The sequence below is a fragment of the Onychostoma macrolepis genome, chromosome 07 (assembly GCF_012432095.1).
Source record: "Onychostoma macrolepis isolate SWU-2019 chromosome 07, ASM1243209v1, whole genome shotgun sequence".
Classification (NCBI taxonomy): Eukaryota; Metazoa; Chordata; class Actinopteri; order Cypriniformes; family Cyprinidae; genus Onychostoma; species Onychostoma macrolepis.
The window spans coordinates 13,913,541-13,938,851 of NC_081161.1; the positions used below are offsets into that span (position 1 = coordinate 13,913,541).

A 25,311-nucleotide genomic window follows, 5' to 3' on the forward strand; every position below is an offset into this window, starting at 1 on the left:
GCCTTGTTTAATGTATCAATGTCATAACTTGTCTTGGAGGGGCACATCTTTAAAAAGTTATAAATTACACATGTTTTATACATATTCAGCTCATCTAAATCAGATATTTGGTGTTTTTTGGTGGTTTGTAAAAAAGTGGAAGAGCAGAGGTCACGTGGCTGCATTTGGATGAAGGAACTGAACGGTAGGAGGAAGGTTAACATTTTGAAGGGGCAATAGTGGCCCAAAAGAAGAGCAAGAACACAAGACAAACGTCTGATTTCAGTGCATTATTATGATATAAAGACAGTAAACCAATCCATAACATAACCATCATCTCTATGCTAACACTGATTTTAATTTGGAAAATTGCATCTGCTTAATGGATACATTATTGTAGGAGGGCAGCAGTGGAATCACTCAAAACAAGATGAGATGAAGTTGTTTTTAATTATGAATGCATCATTGTGCGTTGGATGAGTTAGGTTAAACGTAAATATTGCAAGAAATCCACTGTCATTCACTGATGTTTGTGACATAGCTGCAGGTGGAAAATTTATAAACAATTTTGCAGTGTGCCATTTTCATGAATCTTTCTTCTAGAGCATGTTTGATTTAGTTTACCCCAAAGTGTTAATTAATACATTAACTAACATGCAGGAACTAACATGTAATTAAGGTGGTGTTATTCATGCGGTAATTCATATGACTCATGTCGTAGTTAAGTTAGTTCTTCATTAGTTCTTGATTAATACATGTCTTAACTCTTCATTAGTTCATAGTCAAGTAATTATTAATTAAGGTATTAGTACATGATAATTCATGTACTGTTATTGTAAAGTGTTACCATTTAATATGGTGCCTGGGAGGGGCCGTCTTCGGTTCACTTAGTTTTGTCGTGGTTACGACATATTAAATCGTGGAAACATGATAATATGTTGTGGCCACGAGATATTAATTTGTGGGAATGCCATATTAACTTGTGGGAAAGTGATATGTTGTGGTATTTTATTATTTCCCCTTTCAATTTGTGTATTGCTTTACCTAATTAACATTATGTATAATTATGCTATTTGCTAGGCCTACCACATATTTTGCAAATACTGTAAACGCCTGACAATTATGCCAATACTTTATGATTGTAGGCTATTTATGCCAGTGCGTGATAAATGAGTGTGTTGTGTTTTCATTTACAAATGAAACTACGTGAATGAGTCATTCCTCAACAAAACACTAGGCAGTAGGCTATAATATTAATAATTATTTTTTTTGCAGAAAAAAAAGGAATGTATGTTAAATTCAACCTTTAAACTGCATTTCCAATAGGCTATAAATTCCAGTCAGTATAATCAAAGCTTTATGTTGAGAATGTACATTTAGACTATTCATGATAAACTTAATTCGAATGCTGTTCACAAATCAAGATGGCCGTAGCGTGAGTGAACGTGTCTCAAGCTCAAGCCTGCTCTGCTATTAAAGTAGCTGTGTAAAATATCCCTTTGTGGATTGTCATGTTTGTTTTTCTTTTTAGAATTTTTTTTTTCTTTTTCTTTTCAACAAGTTAGCAGCTAAGCGTTTGTTTGCTCCCGCACGTCTTTCCGCTCTTTGTAATAATGGATGAGCGGCACATCACGCTGCAAACGTTGTGGGATGCCATTCAACAGATTAAGACCAATATGCTGACTCACTTTGATGTAAAATAGGACTCAATTCATAGTAGTTTGAGCAGCATTCAGAACTCTTTAAGTACTTTGGGAGATCAAGTTAACCTGTTAGAGCAGCGTGTTTCTGCTTATGAGGACAACTTTATTCTTCTCTGTCACTCATCGACAACCTGCCTGTTCTGTCTGCGGGCCGTATATTCACCACTGGTAGGCTAGCCTGAGCATCGTCTGTTTTGCTGCTGAGAGGTTTGTGATTGTAGCTCTGTGTAACTTCGCTTTTTATTGAATCTCTACCTTACTTTCACTCCCTTTTGTCTAAAGTGATCATATATAACTTAATTCCCACCATATTTCTGGTGTTATCTTTCAAACTAATCTAACTAATTTGATCGTTCGCTTTTAAAACCGCGTTTCTATTCACGCCTATTATCGTTTTTTTTTTTTTTTTTTTCCTCGCTCCGTTTTTCATGAGCTCATCAAACAACAGTGGTAAGTTAAGTTGGTATCATTCATCAATCACGGTGAGTAATGGCTTCTTCTCCTGCTATTGTTGTTTGCACTATTTGCCACATGTACAGTTTATCTGTCTCTGTCAGCAGCGAGGGATTCACATGTGATAAATGCAGGGAAATAGTTAGGCTGACAGAGAAGGTTTTAGAACTAGAGACACGCATCCAAACTTTAGTTGAGGATAGTAAGAATGTGAGGGCTGTAAATACTGCTTTGGATGCGACTAGCTCAGGGAGTCCTGTACATTGTTCGGTTTCGGTTGAGCCCGTGCAGCAGGGCAACTGGGTGACTGTGAGGCGGCCTAGTCACGGGTCAAAACACCACTCTTCCGTTCCGATCAAAACATCAAACAGGTTCTCCCCACTCAGTGAAGCACCCACTGAGAAACCTGATGAAAGTGCTCTAGTTATTGGCGATTCTATTGTACGGAACATGAAAATAGAGACACCAGCCACCATAGTCCATTGTTTACCAGGAGCCAGAGCGCCTGACATCTTGGCAAATTTAAAAGTGCTGACTAATGTTAAACGTAGCGCTAATGATGTTTGACTTCACCAGTCGGAGATCACTAAAAATAATGTTAAAGAGGTGTGCGAACTTGCAAGTACGATGTCAGACACTGTAATATGCTCTGGTCCGCTCCCTGCTTATCGTGGCGATGAGATTCATAGCAGACTGTCGTCACTCAATGGTTGGATGTCTAAGTGGTGCCCGCAAAATAACATAGGCTTTATAGACAATTGGAAGAATTTTTGGGGCAGACCTGACCTGTTGAAAAGAGATGGTGTTCATCCCTCCTGGGGTGGTGCCGCTCTTCTTTCTAGAAATATGGCACATAGTCTTAGAGTTCGTATTTGACTAACTGGGGCCCAGGTCAGGAAGCAGACAGACTGGCTAAACCGACTGTCTGCTAGCCGCCTCACGTCACAGAAGTCAGTTAACTCTCAGCACATATTTCTGGATGCTTTGGACTTTAAGTCCACAGATTTGGGTTTCATGGTATCCCTTGAAGATGACCTAAAATCTGAGGAGCTGTTTGAGGCCATTAACAGTATGAAAGGAGGGAAGACCCCAGGGCCTGATGGCATACCAATAGAGTTTTATAAAATTTTCCATCATAAATTAATTTACCCCCTTTTGGATATGTACCAGGAATCCCTGAATAATGGGGCTTTGCCTCCCTCTCTGAATACTGCGGTGATTACTCTGCTGTTAAAACCTGGAAAAATGCCAACTGATTGTGGTTCATATAGACCAATTTCTCTCCTGAATAATGACTTAAAGATTCTTTGCAAAGAGATTAGAAATACATTTGCCCAAGCTTGTTCACATGGACCAAAACGGCTTTGTTTGGGGGAGACAAGGTTTGCATAATATTCGTAGAGTATTAAACATATTACATGAGAAATCCAATATATGCGATAATGCACTACTGTCATTAGACGCCGAAAAAGCGTTTGACAGGATTGAGTGGCAGTTCCTGTTCAAAACTATGGAAAGAATGGGGTTTGGGGATAAGTTTATGAAATGGGTCCGGATCCTGTATGCTAATCCTTCAGCTGAGATATTAACAAATGGAACAATATCTACCCCTTTCAGGCTTTACAGGGGAACACGCCAGGTCTGCCCGCTCTCTCCCTTGCTTTTCACCTTAGCAATCGAACCTTTGGCTATGGCAATTCGTAATCATACACATATTTCAGGTATTACAATTGACTCCTCAGAACACTGCATTTCATTATACGCAGATGATATAATTATATTCTCTTCCAATCTAAAACAGTCTATCCCAGCATTGCTAAATTTGATTGAAACGTTTGGAGAATTCTCAGGATATAAAATTAATAATTCTAAATCTGTGCTGCTGTTCCTCCATAAAGCAGAAAGGCTTTCCCCCGCAGTTCAGTCACCCATTACAATCTCACAAGAAGGTTTTACTTACCTTGGGATTCAAATTACACCAACTGTAAATGAAATTGTATCAGCAAATTATAAGCCCATATCAGATTTTATAACTGGTCTGCTGAACAGATGGACAAAACTCCCTATTTCACTAATTGGCCGTGTTAATATACTAAAAATGTCAATCTTACCCAAATTATTATATCTCTTCCAGTTCATCCCCCTCCGTCCACATTCCTCTTTTTTTGTCTTAATGAAAAAAACTTTCACAAACTTCATTTGGAACAACAAACGCCCTCGTCTCAGGCTCTCTTTGCTGTATTTGCCTTATGACAGAGGGGGGTTAAACCTACCAAACTTAAAATGGTACTACTGGGCAGCTCAAATTAGAGCAGCAATGTTTTATTTTGAGAAAGATTATCCTCCGTCCTGGGTATCTATAGAGGCACACTCTATTCCAATTCCTTTGAATTTATATTTATATTCAGCTGATGCCAAGAAGTTAATTAAAGATACTAAAAATCCATATACCAGGAATACTATAACAGTTTGGTTTGAGGCTCTTGCTCATCTAGATGAATTACTACAACTCTCGCACTTTTCACCAATTTTTGGTAATGAAAATTTCCGTCCTGGTAGAGCCGATCCAGGTTTTAAAATCTGGTCAATCCAAGGTATTAGTAAAGTGTCTGATCTCTATAATGAAGGAAATTTTATGTCCTTTGAAGAAATTAGGACAAGGTTTGGAATTCCGCAAAAACACTTTTTCAAATATTTGCAATTACGTAGTTTTATTCTATCAAGACAAGGCCAAAGTCTGGTTGAGCCTCCTCTTTCTACTTTGGAAAATATTACACTTAACTGTTTAAAAGGTAGAGGTCAGGTATCTGTGTTGTATAAACAGTTTGTGGCCAAATCTAAAGAATTATTTAATGACAGACTTCAAGCTTGGCGATCTGACCTGCAGGCTGATATAACTGAGGAAGAGTGGCAAATAGCATGTTTAAAAGCCCAAACTCAGACAATGAGTACTCATTTCAGACTGCTTCAGTATAAATGGTTGAGTAGACAATATATCACTCCAGTTAAGTTACATCACTTTAACCCGAATATTCCTGATATATGTTATAAATGTAAGAAAGAAAAGGGAACTTTAATCCATTGTATGTGGGAATGTACTAAAGTTAACTGTTTTTGGGTTAAAATATTGAATATTATAAGTCAAATCATTGATAAAGTAATTCCTCTTGATCCCAGGTTGTGTATATTACATATATGTCCTCTGAACTTTAAAATGACTAAACATGAAAGATTGTTGTTAATTCTCTGTTTGCTGGAAGCTAAACATGTAATTGCATGTTCTTGGAAAAAAGAAGAAAGTCCTGGCGTGTCTCAATGGATAAAGGGGATGACCGCATGCCTTGCCTTAGAAAAGATTACCTACTTTTTGAAAAACAAACTTCATGTATTTTGGTCCATCTGGAAGGTGTTCTATGACTTTTTGGAGAGTCTAGATGGTGATTCTTTTGTGGAATTAATGGACATTGAAAATATATAGATAAGTATGTTATTGCTGTATTTATTTTTTATTTTTATTATTTATTTTTATTATTATTTATTTATTTATTTTACTAAGGGGTATTGAGTTTTTTTTATTATTAGTGTTTTTTTTCTGTATTGAGTTAATTTATTTATTATTATTATTATTATTATTATTATTATTCATTTATTTTTATTCCGTTATAATGAAAAATTGAACTGTTGTCTTAACCTGTATGACAATCCTTGAAAATAAAAATTGTTGTTCAAAAAAAAACTCAGCACATAGAAACTCTTTCACCTAGACATCACACTATAGAGGCTGTGTCTGTTCCCCGAACTAGAAAATACAGAAAACATCCAAACCAAAGTAATAGTAACAATTTAATTGATGTTCAACAAATAAAAAAACGATATAATACAGATAAACACATGATAAAGCTTGGCTTATTGAATATTAGATCACTTTCTTCAAAAGCACTTTTTGTAAATATGTTCACTGACCATAAAGTAGATGTGCTTTGTTTGACAGAAACCTGGCTAAAACCAGATGATTACATTACTTTAAACGAGTCTACACCCCAAGATTACCGTTACAAACATGAACCGCGTCCAAAAGGTAAAGGGGGAGGTGTTGCTACAATTTATAACAATATTTTCAGTATCTCTCAGAGGTCGGTTTCAAGTATAATTCATTCGAAGAAATGGTGCTTCATATAACGTTATCCAAAGAAACAAGTATTAATGATAAATCCCCTGTAATGTTTGTACTGGCTACTGTATACAGGCCACCAGGGCACCATACAGACTTTATTATAGAATTTTCTGATTTTCTATTGGAGTCAGGGCTGACTGCAGATAAAGTCCTAATTGTTGGTGATTTTAATGTCCATGTTGATAATGAAAAAGATTCGTTGGGATCAGCATTTATAGAAATTCTAAACTCTATTGGTGTTAAACAACACGTGCCAGGACCTACTCATTGTCGAAATCATACTCTAGATTTAATACTGTCAAATGGAATTGATGTCAGTGGCGTTGAAATTTGGCAGCAGAGCGATGATATCTCAGATCATTATCTAGTCTCCTGTATATTCCATATAGCTAAAGCTGTAAAGCCAACCTCCAACTGCTTTATAAATAATCTTCCTGACTTATCTCAGTTCCTCAGCATATCCAATAGCTCAGAACAACTTGATGATGTAACAGGAACTATGGACTCTCTCTTTTCTAGCACTTTAGATACGGTTGCTCCTTTACGCTTAAGGAAGATTAAGGATAAGAGTGCAACACCGTGGTATAATGAGCACACTTGCGCCCTAAAGAGAGCAGCCCCGGAAAATGGAGCGCAGCTGGAGGAAAACTAAACTAGGAGGTACTTAGTTTAGCTTGGCGGGAAAGTACCCTATCCTACAGAAAAGCATTAAAAACTGCTAGATCCGATTACTTTTAGTCTCTTCTAGAAGAAAACAAACATAACCCTCAGTATTTATTCAATACAGTGACTAAATTAATGAAAAATAAAGCATCAACAGGTGTTGGCATTTCCCAAGAGCATAGCAGTAATGACTTTATGAACTACTTTACTTCCAAGATCGATACTATCAGAGATAAAATTGTATCCTTGCAGCCGTCAGCTACTGTATCGCATCAGATAGCGCACTATAGATCCCCTGAGGAACAATTCCATTCATTCTCTACTGTAGGAGAGGAAGAATTGTATAAACTTGTTAAATCATCTAAACCAACATGTATGTTAGACCCTATCCCATCTAAACTACTAAAAGAGCTGCTTCCAGAAGTCATAGATCCTCTTTTGGCTATTATTAATTCATCATTGTCATTAGGATATGTCCCCAAAACCTTCAAATTGGCTGTTATTAAGCCTCTCATTAAAAAAACACAACTTGACCCCAAAGATCTAGTTAATTACGGACCAATCTCAAATCTCCCTTTTCTGTCAAAGATACTAGAAAAGGTAGTATCCTCACAATTATATTCCTTCTTAGAGAAAAATGATATCTGTGAGGAATTCCAGTCAGGATTTAGATCGTATCATAGTACTGAGACTGCTCTCATTCGAGTTACAAATGACCTGCTTCTATCATCTGATCGTGGTTGTATCTCTTTATTAGTTCTACTGGATCTTAGCGCTGCGTTCGACACTATCGACCACAACATTCTTTTGAATATACTACAAAACTTTGTTGGCATTAGTGGAAGCGCCTTAGCATGGTTCAAATTGTACTTATTTGACCGCCATCAGTTCGTAGCAGTGAATGAAGAGGTATCATATCGATCACAAGTGCAGTATGGAGTACCTCAAGGCTCAGTACTAGGGCCGTTACTTTTCACGCTTTACATGTTACCCTTGGGAGATATTATCAGGAGACATGGTGTTAGCTTTCACTGTTATGCTGATGATACTCAGCTCTATATTTCTTCGCGGCCCGGTGAAACACACCAAATTGAGAAACTAACGGAATGCATAGTCGATATAAAAAACTGGATGATGAGAAATTTTTTACTGCTAAATTCTGAAAAAACAGAGGTGTTAATTATTGGACCTACAAACCCCACATGTAATAACCTAGAACATTATCTAACACTTGATGGCTGCTCTGTCAATTCTTCTTCATCAGTCAGGAACCTAGGTGTGCTGTTTGATAGCAATCTTTCATTTGAAAGCCATGTTTCTAGCATCTGTAAAGCTGCGTTTTTTCATCTCAAAAACATATCTAAATTGCGACCTATACTTTCAACGTCAAATGCAGAAATATTAATTCATGAGTTTATGACCTCAAGGTTAGACTATTGTAATGCTTTATTGGGTGGTTGTTCTGCATGCTTGATCAACAAACTACAGTTGGTCCAAAATGCAGCAGCTAGAGTCCTTACTAGAACCAGGAAATATGACCATATTAGCCCAGTTCTGTCAACACTGCACTGGCTCCCTATCAAACATCGGATAGATTTTCAAATCTTGTTAATTACTTATAAAGCCCTGACTGGCTTAGCTCCTCAGTACTTGAGTGAGCTATTATCACAATATAGTCCTCCACGTCCACTGCGTTCTCAAAACTCTAGCCGTTTGATAATACCTAGAATATCAAAATCGACTGCGGGCGGCAGATCCTTTTCCTATTTAGCACCCAAACTCTGGAACAATCTACCTAACACTGTTCGGGAGGCAGACACACTCTGTCAGTTTAAATCTAGATTAAAGACCCATCTCTTTAGCCTGGCTTACACATAACACACTAATACGCTTCTATTATTCAAAGCCGTTAAAGGATTGTTAGGCTGCATTAATTACATTCCCCATAACACACGATGTACTCGTTACATCGTAAGTAGAATGGCATCTATGCTAATATTTGTCCGTTTCTTTCCTATTCTGTTTCTCAGTCCGTATCCGATCAGATGGTGGATCAGCACCAAGAGATGATGTCTACAGCCTTGATCGTCAGCGGAGACCAGGACACCCAGATGAGCCCCAGAGACATATCCCCAGTGAAGACCTCGATTAAAATACAATAAAACTAAAAATATAACAAAATAACTAAAAATAAAATAAAATACCTAACTACATAATTTCTAACGATTATCGTCGATTTGATTGCACAGATACTATTTAAACTAAACTGAGCTAGACAATGACATCTCTGAATTCAATAATGAAATGCCTTTCACTGAAAATTGAGTGTTTAATCTTATCGTTATACATTACTGACACTCTATCCTCCAATTTGATACTGTTAAGTCCTTTGACACAATCTGTATTATTAAAAGCGCTATATAAATAAAGGTGACTTGACTTGACTTGACAATGTGCAAGCGTGTGGTACTCGGATTCAACAACTGGAGAAAAATAACTCCTACCTGATCGACAAAGTTGACGACTTGGAGAATAGAAGCCTGCGTTATAATCTTAATTTTGTTGGAGTACAGGAGTCATCGGAAGGCAATGATATTACTGGTTTTATGTCCCGGCTGATTCCACAGCTTTTGAGACAAGACAACTTTTCAACTCCACCGATCATTGAATGGGCTCGTCGCTCTCCGAATGTTCGTCAAAGAGCTAGTCCGAGGCCTGTTATGGTCAAGCTCCTTAACTTTCAAGACAAGTTGAAGATTCTTCGCATTGCAAGGGAAAAGAAACTGGAGTATAGCGGGACACGCGTATTTATCTACCCGGACTTCAGTGCTGACTTGATGAAGAGGTGCAGGAGTTTTGACCCTGTTAAACGTTAGCTTTGTGAACTTAATATGAAATACTTTCTTCGTTATCCTTGCACGTTATGTGTTGTTGTTGATTTGATACTTTATTTGTCATTTCTATGTGTCACATAGAAACGAAATTGTGTTTCACACGTCCACATCTTACAGTTCAGTGCATTATATAATACATATAAATCAGTTCAATAAAATTATTTAAAATAATAAAGTATAAATATTCTAATAAAATTATTTCAAATGCTCTAAAATGTTAAAAGAATAAACCACAAAAGTGTCACAAACTCTGATTTAACAGCCTAATTGCTGTGGGAAGAAAGCTATTCAACAGGCGAGAAGTTCTGGTTTTTATGCTGCGGTATCTTTTTCCTGACTGCATCAATGAGAACAATCCATTAAGTGGATGTATGCAGTCCTTCAGGATACTACCAGCTCTCCGTACACAGCGCTCTGTGTAGATGTCTTGTAGCTGTGGTAGTGAGACACCAATAATTTTGTCTCTCCTCTGCTGTACAGCTTCCAAACCAGGACGAGATACAATAAGTCAGCAGACTCTCTACTGTCCCTCTATAAAACAGAGTCTTGGCTGAAATAGGAAGTTCCACCTTCTTCAGCCTGCAAAGAAAATGAAGGCGTTGTTGTGCCTTCTTGATCACAGCTGAGGTGTTATCTCTGGTAATCAGCTTGTCCGTCAGATGGATCCCCAAGAACTTGGTGCTTTGGACCCTCTCCACCTCGGAGCTGTTTATAGTCAGAGGGAGATGGTGATGTTGGCCAGCTCTCCTGAAATCTATGACCATCTCCTTTGTCTTTTTGGTGTTGAGGGCCAGATTGTGCGTTGTGCACCAAGCTGTGAGTTTCTCCACCTCTTTCCTATATGCCAATTCATCATTATCAGTAATAAGGCCGACAACAGTGGTATCGTCTGCAAACTTGATGACATGATTGCTATTAAAACTGGCAGTACAGTCATATGTCAGCAGCGTGAACAATAAAGGACTAGAACGCACCCTTGTGGCGTACCTGTGTTCACAATTATTGTTTTAGATGTTAAACTAACAAACTAACGACTGTTTGTCGTCTCTCTGTCAGAAAGTTCATAATCCACCTACATAATCCTGAGTCCAGACCCAGCAGCAACAACTTTTCCACCAGTTGTTGAGGCAAGATTGAATTAAATGCTGAGCTGAAGTCCATTAGTAAAATCCTGGTGTAGGTGTTCTTATTCTCCAGGTGTGTCAGTGTGAGGTGGAGCAGGGTGGAGATGGCGTCCTCAGTAGAGCGATTCGCTCTATACGCAAACTGAAGTGGGTCCAGATTTGTTGGAAGACAAGACCTGATGTAACTCATCACTAGACGCTCGAAACACTTCATAGTAATAGAGGTCAAGGCTACTGGACGATAATCGTTCATTGAGGATGGATTGGACTTTTTTGGAAGTGGAATAATAGTAGAGCTTTTTAGACAAGTGGGTATACTGGCCTGGCTGAGAGAGATGTTGAATATGTCACAAAATACATCCTTTAATTGCTCAGCACAACCTTTTAGCACGCAACCTGGAATATGGTCAGGCCCAGCTGCTTTCCGTGGGTTGATCTTAGTAAAGACCCTCTTCACGCTGTCTACTGTCAGCTGCAGTGCCTGGTGAACGGAAGGCTCTTCCTGCATATATGCAACTCCGGTGTTCTTAACCTCAAACCGAGAAAAAAATTCATTGAGGTCATCAGGAAGAGAAGGATCATTGCCCATTACCTTTTCTGTAGGTTTATGGCCAGTGGCCATTTGAAATCCCTGCCATAAGCATCTCGTATCCTTGCTGTTGGTAAACTGAGTAGACAGCTTTATCCCAAAGGCCTTTTTTGCCTGGCAAATACCTTTTTTCAGGTTGCTCCTTGCTCTTGCATACCCCACTGTGTCACCGGATCTGAATGCAGCATCGCGGAGCCTCAGTAAGGAGCAAACTTCACCTGTCAGCCACGGCTTATTGGTAGAGTACACCTTGATACATTTTTTAACAGTCACATCATCAGTGCACTTGTTTATAAAACCCAGCACAGCTTCTGTATATTCCTCCAGGTTTATACCGTCACCAGATGTTGCAGCATCCCTAAAGATGCTCCACTGTGTGCATTCAAAGCAACCGTGTAAGGATAAAATGGCCTCCTGTGGCCACACTCTAATTTCCTTCACTGTGGGTGGCTCTCTTCTCACCCGCGGCCTGTACGCAGGCCTAAGTAGTACAGTTAAGTGGTCCGAACTGCCAATGTGAGGTAAGGGGGCTGCAGTGTATGCTTTTGTAATGTTAGTATAAAGATGGTCCAGTGTATTTTCCCCCCTTGTTGCACATGTAACATGTTGATGGAAATTAGGTAGAACAGACTTTAGAACAAACGTTTCAACTGTCACAAAGAAGCTGAAGCTGCTTTCATGTCATCCATGCCCTGCTTGATTTTTGTGGCCAAATAAAGTTAGCTACTTTGCTGTAACATAGTCACATATATTATTATTGGTTGTTGTTGGGGTGTTGAAATAATATTATTTTGGAATGACAGATTTTTTTTGTTTGTTTTTGTTTTTTAAAGCTACGCTTTATTGTTATTTTTTATTAATGCTTGAGTTGAGTTTATTTGTAGGTTCTGTATTTGGTTTGCTTCCTGGAATACTCTGGGTTATAGGGTCTGGGGTAGCTGGGTCGCTCTTGAGTAGTGTTGTGGTATTTGTTTGTTTATTTGTTGTTTTTGATTGTTTGTTTGTTTTTTGGTACTTATGTGTGTTTGTTTGTTTTGTTGTGATTTATTTATTTTGTTTGTTTCTGCACCCTTGCAATATTTTTTTTGGATTCATTTATTCTTTGATTTTATATCTGATCAGTGTCATTATTATTGTGTTATATTTTCAGGCTGGATGAGGTTAAGGGGTTAAAAATTATTCATTTGAATATTAGAAGTCTTGTGTGCAAAATTGATTTACTTTGTGTGTGGGTTGATTTAAACAAACCGGATATTGTTACACTCTCTGAGACATGGCTAAATAGCAGTGTTTCAGACACTGAAATAAATCTAACCAATTATGTTCTTTATAGATATGATAGGTGCTCCAGGGGTGGAGGTGTGGCTATCTATGTTTCTATTGGTCTTGTATCCGAGTTGGTTATACCTTCAGTTGATCCTTTACATTGTGAATGTATATTTGTTAAGGTAATTCTTCATTTAAATAAATGTATAATTATTGGAAGCATATACAGACCACCCTCTTCACCAGTGGAGTCATTCAGTTGTCTGATATCCACCATTAATTCTATTTTTGGTAAAAATGAAATTATATTACTTGGTGATTTTAACAAAAATTCATCAAAAATCAATCATCGGATAAAGAAAAAAATATATTTAATAGTTTAAATCTTATCCAACTAATTACTGAGCCTACTAGAGTTACTGCTTGATCTCAGTCTCTCCTTGATTGGATACTTGTTTCACATCCTAACAGATTTTTAAGGGCAGGTGTTATGTCTGACTGCTTTAGTGATCACTCTATTATATTTTGTGTATGGGAAATTAAATTACCTAAATCCCCATCTAAATTAATTAAAATCAGACAATATAAAAAATAAAAAAAGATTTAATTTAATTCCTAATGTACAAGATGCTTGGTATTTTCTTTATGCAGAATTCATTAATGTTGTGGACAAGCATGCTCCCTGGAAAACTATTAGGGTTGGGGGTAATCATCTCCCTTGGATTAATTCTGAACTTATTAGTCTTTTTAGGCTAAGGGATAAAGCATGGTCAGTATTTCGTCAGACAAGAAGCAATGCTGATTGGGAAGTACTGTATATAGGCACTTGAGAAATTTGAGCATGACAAAAGTACGAAATGCGAAATCTACTTATGTCTTTTCCAGTATGGTAAGAACCCTAAATATTTTTGTAATACAATTAAAAACATATTCAGTGCTTCAGATAAACATTTAATTAATCAAATTAGAGTTAATAATATTATATTACATGACTCTTTATCTATTGCTCAATCATTCAATCAGCATTTTTCTTCTGTTTGTTCTACGTTATTCTTATTTGAATACCGGTACTATATATGATACATTTTTGTGTAGTAGTTCTTTTCAATTTAGCAACAGATTTTACCTGTTGTAGTTCAGAATGCTTTTAATGAATTAAGTGGTACTAGTGGTGCTGGATTGGATGGTATTGAAAATAAATTTCTTAAATTATCTTCTCATATTCTTATGTATCCACTTGCTGAGTTATTTAATTTGTCTTTGTCTACATATGAGATACCAGTTATTTGGAAAAGTGCACGCATCACTCCACTTTACAAGGGAGGTGATGTACTTGATCTCAATAATTACAAATCTATATCTATTATATGTTCTATAGCTAAAGTTTTTGAAAAATTAATATACAGACAACTTTCAGATTATTTAAATATTAATAATATTTTATCACCATATCAATCTGGCTTTAGATCCAATCATTCTACAACTACTGCATTACTTAAGTTTACTAATGATGTGTTTTCAGCTGCTGATGATGGTAAACTTACAGGTGATATTTTTCTTGATTTGTCCAAAGCTTTTGATTTAGTTGATCGATATTTACTTTTAGATAAACTTTATGCTATTGGTCTGTCTGAAAATGCAATTAGGCGGTTTAATTCATATTTGCATGATAGAAAACAATGTGTAGTATTAAATGGGAATAAATCTGATTTTTTGGTTCAACAAAGAGGTGTGCCCCAAGGTTCAATACTAGGACCACTTCTTTTTTCTATTTATGTTAATAATTTACCGTTAATTCTCAATAAGTGTAGTGTTCAACTTTATGTTGATGACACCGTAATATATGTATCTAATTTTGATATTTTACATATTCAGTTATCTCTTCAGTATGATTTTAATATCTTACAGGATTGGCTTTTGGATAATAAATTAGTGCTTAATAAAACTAAGTCTTATACTATGATTTTTTGGTTCTAGACGGAAACTTAAATCCAAGAGTTGTTCCTGTGCTATATTATGTAAAGACGGCACTTCTCTGCATGAAGTTGATACTATTAAATATCTTGGAGTATGGCTTGATTCTGAATTTTCATTTAAATCACATATTAATCATATTTCACATAAAATCAATTTTGGAATTAGTACTTTATATAAATCTAGAAATTGTTTTTCATACAATGTTCGTAAGAAACTTGTCTCTCAACTTATACTTACAATCCTTGATTATTGTGATGATGTTTATCAGACTGCATCAAAATTAGATCTTGCTCACAGCATATAATAGACTTTGCAGATTTGTTTTGGGGTGTTCTTTTTATACTCATTGTATAATGTATGATGCACTTCAGTGGCCATCTTTGCACACAAGACCACATATTCACTGGCTTCAATTCATATTCAAATGTATTCATTTTAAATATCCTAGTTACTTACAACAATATTCTGTACCTTTTTCTTTAAATTATCAAGTTAGGCATTCTGTTCAGACCTTTTTTTTTAAAAAAAGACAGAATCGTGATTCATATATGAATAGATTTTTTCGTGCACCCCTAGTTTTGGCGGGATAGCAACAACCTCTTCTTTAAAGCAGGTTTGTGATGTCACCAACCCGGGAAGAAAATTAACTGACTGCCCACACAGTGTATCGCAACTGTTCATATATTTGTGTGTCCATAAGCGCTCTTTCGCATTTACGGAATGTTGATTGGTTTCTATGGTAATGCCTTTGCATTGTTATGCCTATGCTAAAAACAACAGTAACAGCAATGCAGTTTGCAATATAGATGTTGTCTTACGACATGACAACATGTTGACTTCGCAATTGTGCTGTATTATTATATTTCGTCTTGTGAGGCAGCGGCAGAAATGCAGGAAGCTGGAATGCGTGGCTTTATTCCGTGCTGCCGTCTCCGCTACATTCAAAACTCAAAGAGCTGTGTGTACTAGCAGTATAATGTGTTTTTCCACTTGACTTGCACCTCGCAACGACACAAGCTTGTTTCTGCAAAGATATTCAGCATGTTTTCTGCAAAAACGTCTAACATGTTTACATTTTACATGGCGTGAGGATGTGAAAAACCTACGCTAAATCCGATCTGACCGGTCAGACTGAAACGGATTTCCAGAAATGCGATTTGAATAGGATTCCAAACCACATAAGAATGTAGCTCGAAACGGATTTGCACAAATCAGATTTCATGTAGTTCGTTGCCGTTCAGACTATCTAAAAATGATCAGATTTCAATCGGATTTGCACAAAAATCACATTTGGGCTGACCGTCTGGACGAGGCTTAACCCTCTGGGGTCGACAAATGCAGATACACGTTTTGAGGCAGATTTTCCTGATAAGGCCGAAATGAGCTTGAATTTCTCTGCCATTTTTGATCGAACAGATAAGAGCAATACACCATTCGAATCTGTAAGGAGTCTACTTTTATTTGTATACACATGACAACAACTAAACAGGGTGCGCTCTCTGTCTTCTCCGTCTCCGCGAACTGCTTATTGAAACATGTCACTAAAATGAACTGTCACGCCCACGCGCTGCTCGCGCTATTGTTATTACAAATCTCCACGCAAGACATGCGGCATGTAAACGCCCACACCACCGTAAACAAAGCAGCAACGCGTTCATCTCAGATACTTTTCAGTTTTGGAAGAACACGCTGAGAGGAAAAAGCTGTGTTTACCTCACAAACCAAATGCGAGCGCAGCTGGAGCCGGCTGAGGAGGAGATATTTTATACCGAGTAAGTAATGTTTCTTATTGGCATTCGATAATGTGTTGTTGTGACAAAGTTGAACGCCATTAATAGTTGAACTTTTCCCAAACTATAACTCCAGAATAAAATGTGCAAAATCGAGTGCAACATTTGAAATATGCACGACGTGAGGATAGTTATATGTTCTATGCTTTATTTATTTTGAATAGTAAAAATATGTAGGCCTATATATTATAATAAATATAATGTACTGTTTTTGCTGTACTTTGGATCAAATGAATGCAGGCTTGGTGAGCTGAAGACTCAAAAAATAAATAAATAACATTACAAATCTTACTGTTTAAATAATTTGACCGGTAATGTATGTATTGTCACCATGTTTGCTTTGTCTTTGTCCATTCATTGTGTTGCTCACATCTGTTTTGTGTTTCTCATGCAGTTTCTGCAGACTCCTGTTTTCCTGGGTTCCAGTTTCCTGCCACTGTTTTGGATATTGCACTCACGATGTCTTGACTCTTCTGTTGTTTATTTGTTCCTAATAAACGGTTTAACTGCACTCGCAAGTTATTTTATGTGATAGTTATATGTATACACATTTCTTTTTTCCTCACATTCTTTCTTGTAACTCTTCCCTCTCAGTCACATACCTGACTGAATGGCTCATTATGGAGCTCATTATGCGGGTCTTTGTCTTCTCAGGTGTGAGTCACAGCATTATCCAGGACAGTTCACGCCCTCTCGCATAGACCCTTTCTACTCAAAAAGTGATTTAGAAAATTTAAATCAATATTGTTTTCTCTGAACGAGTGAGTTAGATTATTTTCAGATCATTTTGAAGCAAATATTCTAGGCTACAAGATCCAGTTCTCAAATGTCTTGTGAACAAATGTTCTGTATGTTTTATGGCCTTATTTCAGTTATTTTAAAATTTTAGTTTTTTTCTAACCATGCATAAACATCGTTTTCTCAAAAACACAATCACGTACGTACATGCTGCTCACATATTATTGTAGGCCAGTTTGTGCTGAATACAGTGTTTTTAACTTAAGTGGTCTAAATGTACTTATATGTATTTATATATTCTGTAGAAGGCGTAGTACCAAGAAATGTTTGTCCAATTAAAATGTTCGGTCCAAACATTATGAGAGGCTTTCCCACCTGCCTCTCCACATATATATTTGCATACCTCTGCACATCTTGTTTGCGCAGACAGGATACGCTATCAGCATGTTCACGTACGCTATGCAGACAGAGCAAGAATGGCAGGAAAACATCAACAACCTGACCTTCCTTCCTGGAATAGTAGCACTGTTACTAACTGTACTATAAAGTTTTCTCACCGGTGAATGACACATGATGTATTGTAGTAATGTTGTCTCTGGTCGTCTGGTTTGTGTGCATATACGCGTTCAGGAGGCGTGGCTTTGGATGACAATTTACAGGGAGGGTGGGACGTACGCTTTCACTGCTATCAGGCTAAAGTTAGCATTTTCCAAGATGTCCTATTGCACCTTTTAATAAATTAGCACTATAATATTGTGTATCAGTGATCTCACAGACTGACAATTGAGCATATCGCCCAACACTAGATGAATCCATGTTGCTGACAACTTCAGATGCATAGGAGTAGGCGTGTTCCAGAGGCGATCTTGGCACCCTTTCTCCCAAAGACTCAACACAGGCAACCTGAGCTTGGATTGGTCGGCTCCAGCCCGCCCACAGCCACTTAGATGAGTGGTACCTGCCAGGGTACTATCAACAATCCTCCCGCCAGAGGCCAACTCCGTTCTTCCCGGAAGTTCACAATGAACAAACCAGGATGTGGCGTGACCCCTACTTGGCGCACTTTCATTCCTCCACTTCTGCCACCCACACCTCACTGAAGAGAAGGGTTATGGCAAGATGGAAGAGGTGGGCGATGTACATCTCTGCCCTCCATCGACCCTAGGATTGAAAGCCCATGTGGTGCATCCATCCAAGCCCTGCAGGACCACCTCCGCTCTAGTGGGCAGGGCTTATTCAATGGCAGGCTCAGAGTTTCATATGATGGTGGTGCTATGTTTTTTAGGCCAAACTTATCCACACAATGGATATTATTATAAGCTTTTTTATGGACGCAAACATGAGAAATATCACCAAACCAACACTTTATCAGGACAAAAACATCACTCAGTTTAATCATTTATAAGCGAAACTTGCTTAGTTGGTTTAAAAAGTTTATTTTATGAGTTAGATGTAGCGGTGTTTCTGTTTGTGCTTTAGTTTTTTTTATATTTGTGTCATCTAGATGCCTGTTTGACATAACATTACTATGGCAAACACTTGGAAAAACACCTAGCTTGGTTTAAAAAAATATAGTAATGTTAACAAATCTTTGTATCTTTCAATACATTTGACTGTAATTCTATCCTACTGATCTGAATAGTTATTTTATTATATATTAGATTAAAAAAAAAAAATTACTTGCATTTGAAAATCATACCAAGTGATTAAAATGTTGTCATTTCAGTATGTTTGAACATAAAATCGAATTGTATTTGTTTCTACCTCTAAGCTTCTGCAAAGTTCAACTTGCCGCATGGAGCCAATGTGGTTCTTAAAGACTCTACTGGAGTTGATGTTGATGCTGATATTTTTGATGAGCTTGTGAGAACATCGAAGGTGTCCTTCAAAATTTTGGATGGTGATAAATCAGGTAAGAAACTCATGACCTGCTGCCATGTTCAAAAATGTATAATCTAGTTTGGAATCTTTCTTCACAATACATGATGATAGCATCTGTCTTTTTAATGTTCATATTGTCTTGTGTGCTGTGTGTGATTCTAAGATAATGTTCCGCAAGCTGCGACCGATCTCTCTGAGCCCTCATGCCCTGAGTTGTAATTTTCATCAGTGGAATCAGAAAGTTCCGATTCCACAGTGATTCCACAATCTTCAAAGGCACGCAAAAAGCGATTCTTAGAAGAACCTTCTGACTGCAATGTGTCAAAAGATTTTGTGGCTGATTCGGTACAGAAGTATGGGTAAGTGACCAATAAAATAATCATCAGTCTAATTTAAATATTGCACTGGTATTTGATCACAGTTACATTTGATATGTAATGTTAATGTCTTTTATTTATTTATTTTTTTGTCACGCTGTGGTGTAGGAGGATTCCCACTCTTGCACCACTGTTTGGCCTTAAGAGAAGTTGTCCACTCAATTCATTACAGTTTTTTCATTCTTCAGAGAATTATGCTGTTGACATTATGCACGATTTGCTTGAAGGAGTTGTGCACTACGAGTTAAAGCTGCTTTTTCAGTACTTGGTTTAAGACTGCATTTCATTGGACACTTTCGGAAAGGGTTCAGAGTTTCAACTATGGATACAGTGAAAGAAAGAACAGACCAAGTGGAGTTAAAATTGATGATGGCAGCAATGATCTTGGCCTCAATGCTATTCAGTCATTGTGCCTTCTGCGCAATACCCCCTTGATCTTTGGAGATCTAATTAACACGGACAATGGTTACTGGAATTTGATACTACTTTTGATTCAGATAGTGAACATTGTATTCTCGCCAGTTGTAACACGGTGTGACTTTTTTTTTTTTTTTTGAAGCATTTAATTTCTGATCATCATTAACTTTTTAAGTTCATGTTTCCTGAAAGAAGATTGATTCCAAAGCACCACCCAATGATCCATTATCCTAGATGTATTAGGGAAGTGGGTCCACTTATACACATGTGGTGCATGAGGTACGAAGGGAAGCATAACTTTTTTTTAAAGTCGTCTGTAAAGAACTTTAAAAACATAACCAAAACATTGGCCAAGAAAAATCAACATCAGTTGGCTTTTCATTGGGAGAGTTTTTATTTTAAAAGATTTCAGTTTGGTCCTTTTAATGAAGTCTCTACTTGCACTCTGGAGGGTAATGAGCTTTTAACTGAAACTTGGAATGTACCCACTGTCTCCACTACAACCTGGGTAAAAAACTATGGAACTGAATACCAAGTTGGAATGTATGTTTGCTCTGCGGTTGAAAATGAAATGCCAGTTTTTAATAAGATTATCAGTGTTTTTGTAAAAGATGGACAAGCTTTTTTTTTGGCCAGTAATGTAATTACAGTGTGTTTTGATGAGCATGTGCATGCATTCTGTATTGAGGAGGTGGCTAATATTTTCACTCTCATTTGTGTGGATGATTTGATATACTATAGACCATATGACGGGCAGTTTTCATATGACAGTGATGAGAGAACTTACATTGTTCCCTGTTGTGTTTTTGTTCCAGATTGGAATTAACTGCAAATTGTAAAGGTTTTTATATGCAGTGAAATGCAGTGTTTGGATGTGAATGTTAAATGTGGTGTACCTCAATAAAATTTTTGCAATATTTTCTGCAAATATGTCCTGCCGTTTAATTTTGTTGAAACAACCAAATATTAACAAAAGTGCTATTATAAATCAGTATTTCGAACACTCATCATTGTTATATTCAAATTACACTGGTGTTGATCTTAAAAGGAGTGTGCTAAAAATTAACACTATAATTGAATACTAACACACGGTGTAGTGCAGAAACAACAATGAATAATGTTGAATAGGTTTAACAATTAACAATAATGAGTGTTGAATTTACACATAAAGGGTGTTTTACACTCTATAGTGTGGACACATATAGACACTTTGCTGGTGTTAAATTTGACACTGTGGGTGTTCTTTTTACACCAGCAATTTTGCTGTGTAAGAAAAATATGCTGTTTTTGTGAAAGAAAAATGTTAGTCCTCTCTTATCTGATCGACTTGCGTCTACCTACCTGTACAGAATCACCTGTAAAGAATCAGATATAATATCTTTGGGAATTCTGCCAAATTTGACAAATAGTGGAAACCAGTTTTTAGTTTCATGTCAAGGTCTAAGGTGGTCTAAGGTTTTTTTTTCGTTTTTTTTTTTTCTTTCATTTAAAGGGGTCATCGGATGCCGATTTTCCACAAGTTGATATGATTCTTGAGCGCCTTAATGAAAAGTCTATAACATACTTTGGTTAAATTTCTCAATGGTAGTGTACCTTTTTTTACCATGTCAAAATCAGCTCTGTTTTTAGATGAAGCTGGATTACAAATGATTCGCACTAATATAGATGCATTTAGGCAGATTGGGATCGGCGCATTCCCTTCAAAATGAAAATAACGTTAATGCTCTGCCTCTTCAGCAGCTCAGATGTCGGGAGTAAATGACAACTGCTATATTCATTATTACATCCAACAACATAACACCTCAAATCACTTAATTGGAGACGTTCTAGTCTTCCCTTGCACTGGAGTCGACACAATGGTGGACTGATGACAGCTCACTCAGGGCGGGTCTAAGGTAAGACTGTCTCGTCAATCAACTATCGTGGGAGCGGCCTGTACAGAACTATGTCATTTTGACAGGAATCTCTGAACAGCCTGATTTGAGAAAGGGGATTTAAAAAAAAACTGGGTGGATTTTTATCATTATAGGATGGATGTGTGCATACACTTCCAACACACATGTATGTTCAAACAACTTGTAAAGTGAATTTTGCATCCAATGACCCCTTTAACAATTATTTTCAGTAATTTTTTACAGATTGTAGGAAAAAATATTTTGTAAATCAATTTTTTTTTCTTTACATTTGTTTTGGATTTTGCAAAAAACAATACAATTAATATAAGAAATCAAGTATTTCAGAGACTGTAATTTAAAAAGGTTCCTATATTTTTATGTATAAAATGATGCTGCAAAATGAATCTCCTGATATGTTTCATGTAACGAGAGTAAAAAGCCAATAGATCAGAATTTGTGAACCGTGTATTAAATTCTGGGGTACCTGTGGAGACTCATAAGGCAGCGTCACACTATGCCTCTTGGTGTTTGGATCCTCATGATACTGGACTTTCTGACTGCCCTCCACACGGATGAGATGGCTACGATGGGAAACACCTGAGAAAAGATGAGGTCAAACAATAAACCAAATTGTGGTGATGTAGGTGCTGTTTGACAATTTTTTTTTCAAGGTTTTCTGACCCCGAGACTCAACTATTTTCTGCAATTCTCCAGCTGTGGTCCTTGGAGAGTCTTTAGCCACTCAAACTCTCCTTCTCACCGTGCATTAGGACGATATAGACACATGTCCTCTTCCAGGCATTTTCGTAACATTTTATGTTGATTGGAAATTCTTAATTATTGCCCTGATGGTGGAAATAGGAAGAGCTCTAGCTCTTTTCTCAAAGCCACTTCACTAATTTGTGAAGCTCAATTATCTTTTGCTGCACATCAGAAATATATTCTTTGGTTTTTCTCATTGGGATGGATGATTAAGGGAATTTGTGCTTTGTTTTCCCTCCTATTTATATTTCTGTGAATCAGGAAGCCATGGCTGGATAATTTCATGTTCATAATCACCCTGGAGTGCTCAAAATTGTGAATATGAATGGGAATATACTTCAGAGATATTTTACTCATAAGAATATCTAGGGGTGCCAATAATTGTGTGCAATGTGTATTTGAGAAAGACATTTATTTCATAATATTTCCCCCCATTTTAAATCGTTCTTATCCAATGAAAGGTTCGATTTTTGAGATTTTTAAAAAAATAAAAGATCAAAAGGATTAACAATGCAGATTAATTTTCACAGCCTTCTTTGATCATATTTACCAAGGGTGCCGATATTTTTGGCCATGACTGACTGACTGTATGTATGTATGTATGTATGTATGTAGGTATATATGTATATATATATATATATATATATATATATATATATATATATATATATATATATATATATATATATATATATATATATATATATACACATACACATACACATACATATATATATTAGAGGTCGACCGATTCATCGGTTTTGCCGATTAATTGGCACCGATAGTTGATTGCCACAACTATCGGTTATCGGCAAAAATCCATGGCGATAGTTTTCCGGTTTGCAACCGTTGCTGGAGTGGCTGAGAAGGGTCCAGTACAAGAAATTATACAGGACTGGAATTATACAGTACAAGAGCGGCCGCTAGAGGCAGAAATCACTGACAGCACGTGTTGTTTATTTTGACACGTGACACTGCGCGCTGCACAGAGCGGGAAACTCCAGACTCGCATTTAAATACAGCCGACAGAAAAGCCTGCCGCGAAACAGAGCGCTATTCACATAGTTTTCTATTAAATTACATTATATTTGTCCCAAATCGTTGTGAATGTACATAATGACTTCACCCTAGGCTATAAATTATGTATTGTGCATTTTTCAGCAAAACGCTTCTCTTTCTGTGGCTCTAATAAAGTCTGTATGCTTCATGTAGAGAGCTGTAATACAGATCGCGCGTTCTCTTTCCGCTTGCTCTGTTTGTTTGTTTTTTTAAACACCGAACTTCAAACTCATTTATGCCACATTGTTCATTCTTGAAGCAAACTTATGTCCGTTTGGTTATTAAATAAATTGTTTTAGACCGCCACTTGATTTGAACGTAAAGCGTCTGGTGTGTGTGTGTGTGATACCTCAGAGTTCTCCTAGACGCAGCGCTGCGCTTTAGTGTGTGACTAACTTTTTTTTTTTTTTTTTCTTGATTAGATAATTATCAAGTGTTAAAAAATAAAGTGTGTGAGTACACATACAATATCCATATGTATGTAATTTTAATGCTATGGCCTTGTGTAGGTATTTAAATATGGCCATCTTTAAGCATGAATGTTGAAATTAAATGGTGATACTTAACAATAAGAGTCCATTCCTAGCATTAATGAAAACTGTAGAAGTATGGTTCCTTGTTAGAGTGTTCATTTCAACATTCACTATTAGCTACTAATAGACTACATTTTTAAATTTTAAAGTTTCTTCTTTTAACATTAGCAAACTATGAAATAACTTTAATGATCAATATAGTAAATAATATTAATATTTGTATTCCAAAGTAAAGCACTAGCTCTCTTTCAGTATCCATTTTGAAAACTATCGGTTGATTAATCTGTATCGGCCAGTGTGGTCCAACCTAGCTATCGGTAAAATCCACTATCGGTCGACCTCTAATATATATATATATATATATATATATATACACACACACACACACACACACACACACACACACACACACGTATATATATATATATATATATATATATATATATATATATATATATATACACATACACACACATACATATATACACACATATATATTAGTGCTGTCAAATGATTAATCGTGATTAATCGCATCCAAAATAAAAGTTTTTGTTTACATAATGTGTATACTGTGTATATTCATTATGTATATATTAATGCAAACACATGTATGTATATGTTTTAGAAAAATGTGTTGTTTATATATTAAATATATTTATATATAATATAAAATATAAGAATATCAATATATAAATGAATAAACGTAAATATTTTTAAAATATATACTCTGTGTGTGTGTATTTACATATACATAAATATACAGTATGCGTACACATATAATGTAAACAAAAACCTTTATTTTGGATGTGATTAATCATGATAAATCATTTGACGGCACATATACATACAATCATGATTAATCGCAAATTTAAAATACTAGGATTTAAATGTATTGAAAAAGTAAATGTAAGTGTGTTGAAAAAGAAACGCATGACAAACTAGTTAAAGGAAACAAAACCTTTCCAAATTCCGCCAGGTATGAGACATAATCCTTATTATTCTTTTATTTTTATTCAGCCATTATCAGCCTTTATACT

At 36.5% G+C, this 25,311-nt stretch overlaps 1 protein-coding gene across 2 annotated transcripts in view; it reads right to left on the reverse strand.

The window, feature by feature from the left end:
* LOC131543330 (cellular tumor antigen p53-like) overlaps positions 1-25,311 on the reverse strand; it is an 87,569-nt gene that overhangs the window by 18,063 nt on the left and 44,195 nt on the right. For both annotated transcript variants that reach the window (XM_058780565.1, XM_058780564.1), the window contains exon 6: positions 22,405-22,517. In XM_058780565.1, coding sequence (XP_058636548.1) covers positions 22,405-22,517 — 113 coding nt within the window. The remainder of the gene's footprint in view (positions 1-22,404; positions 22,518-25,311) is intronic.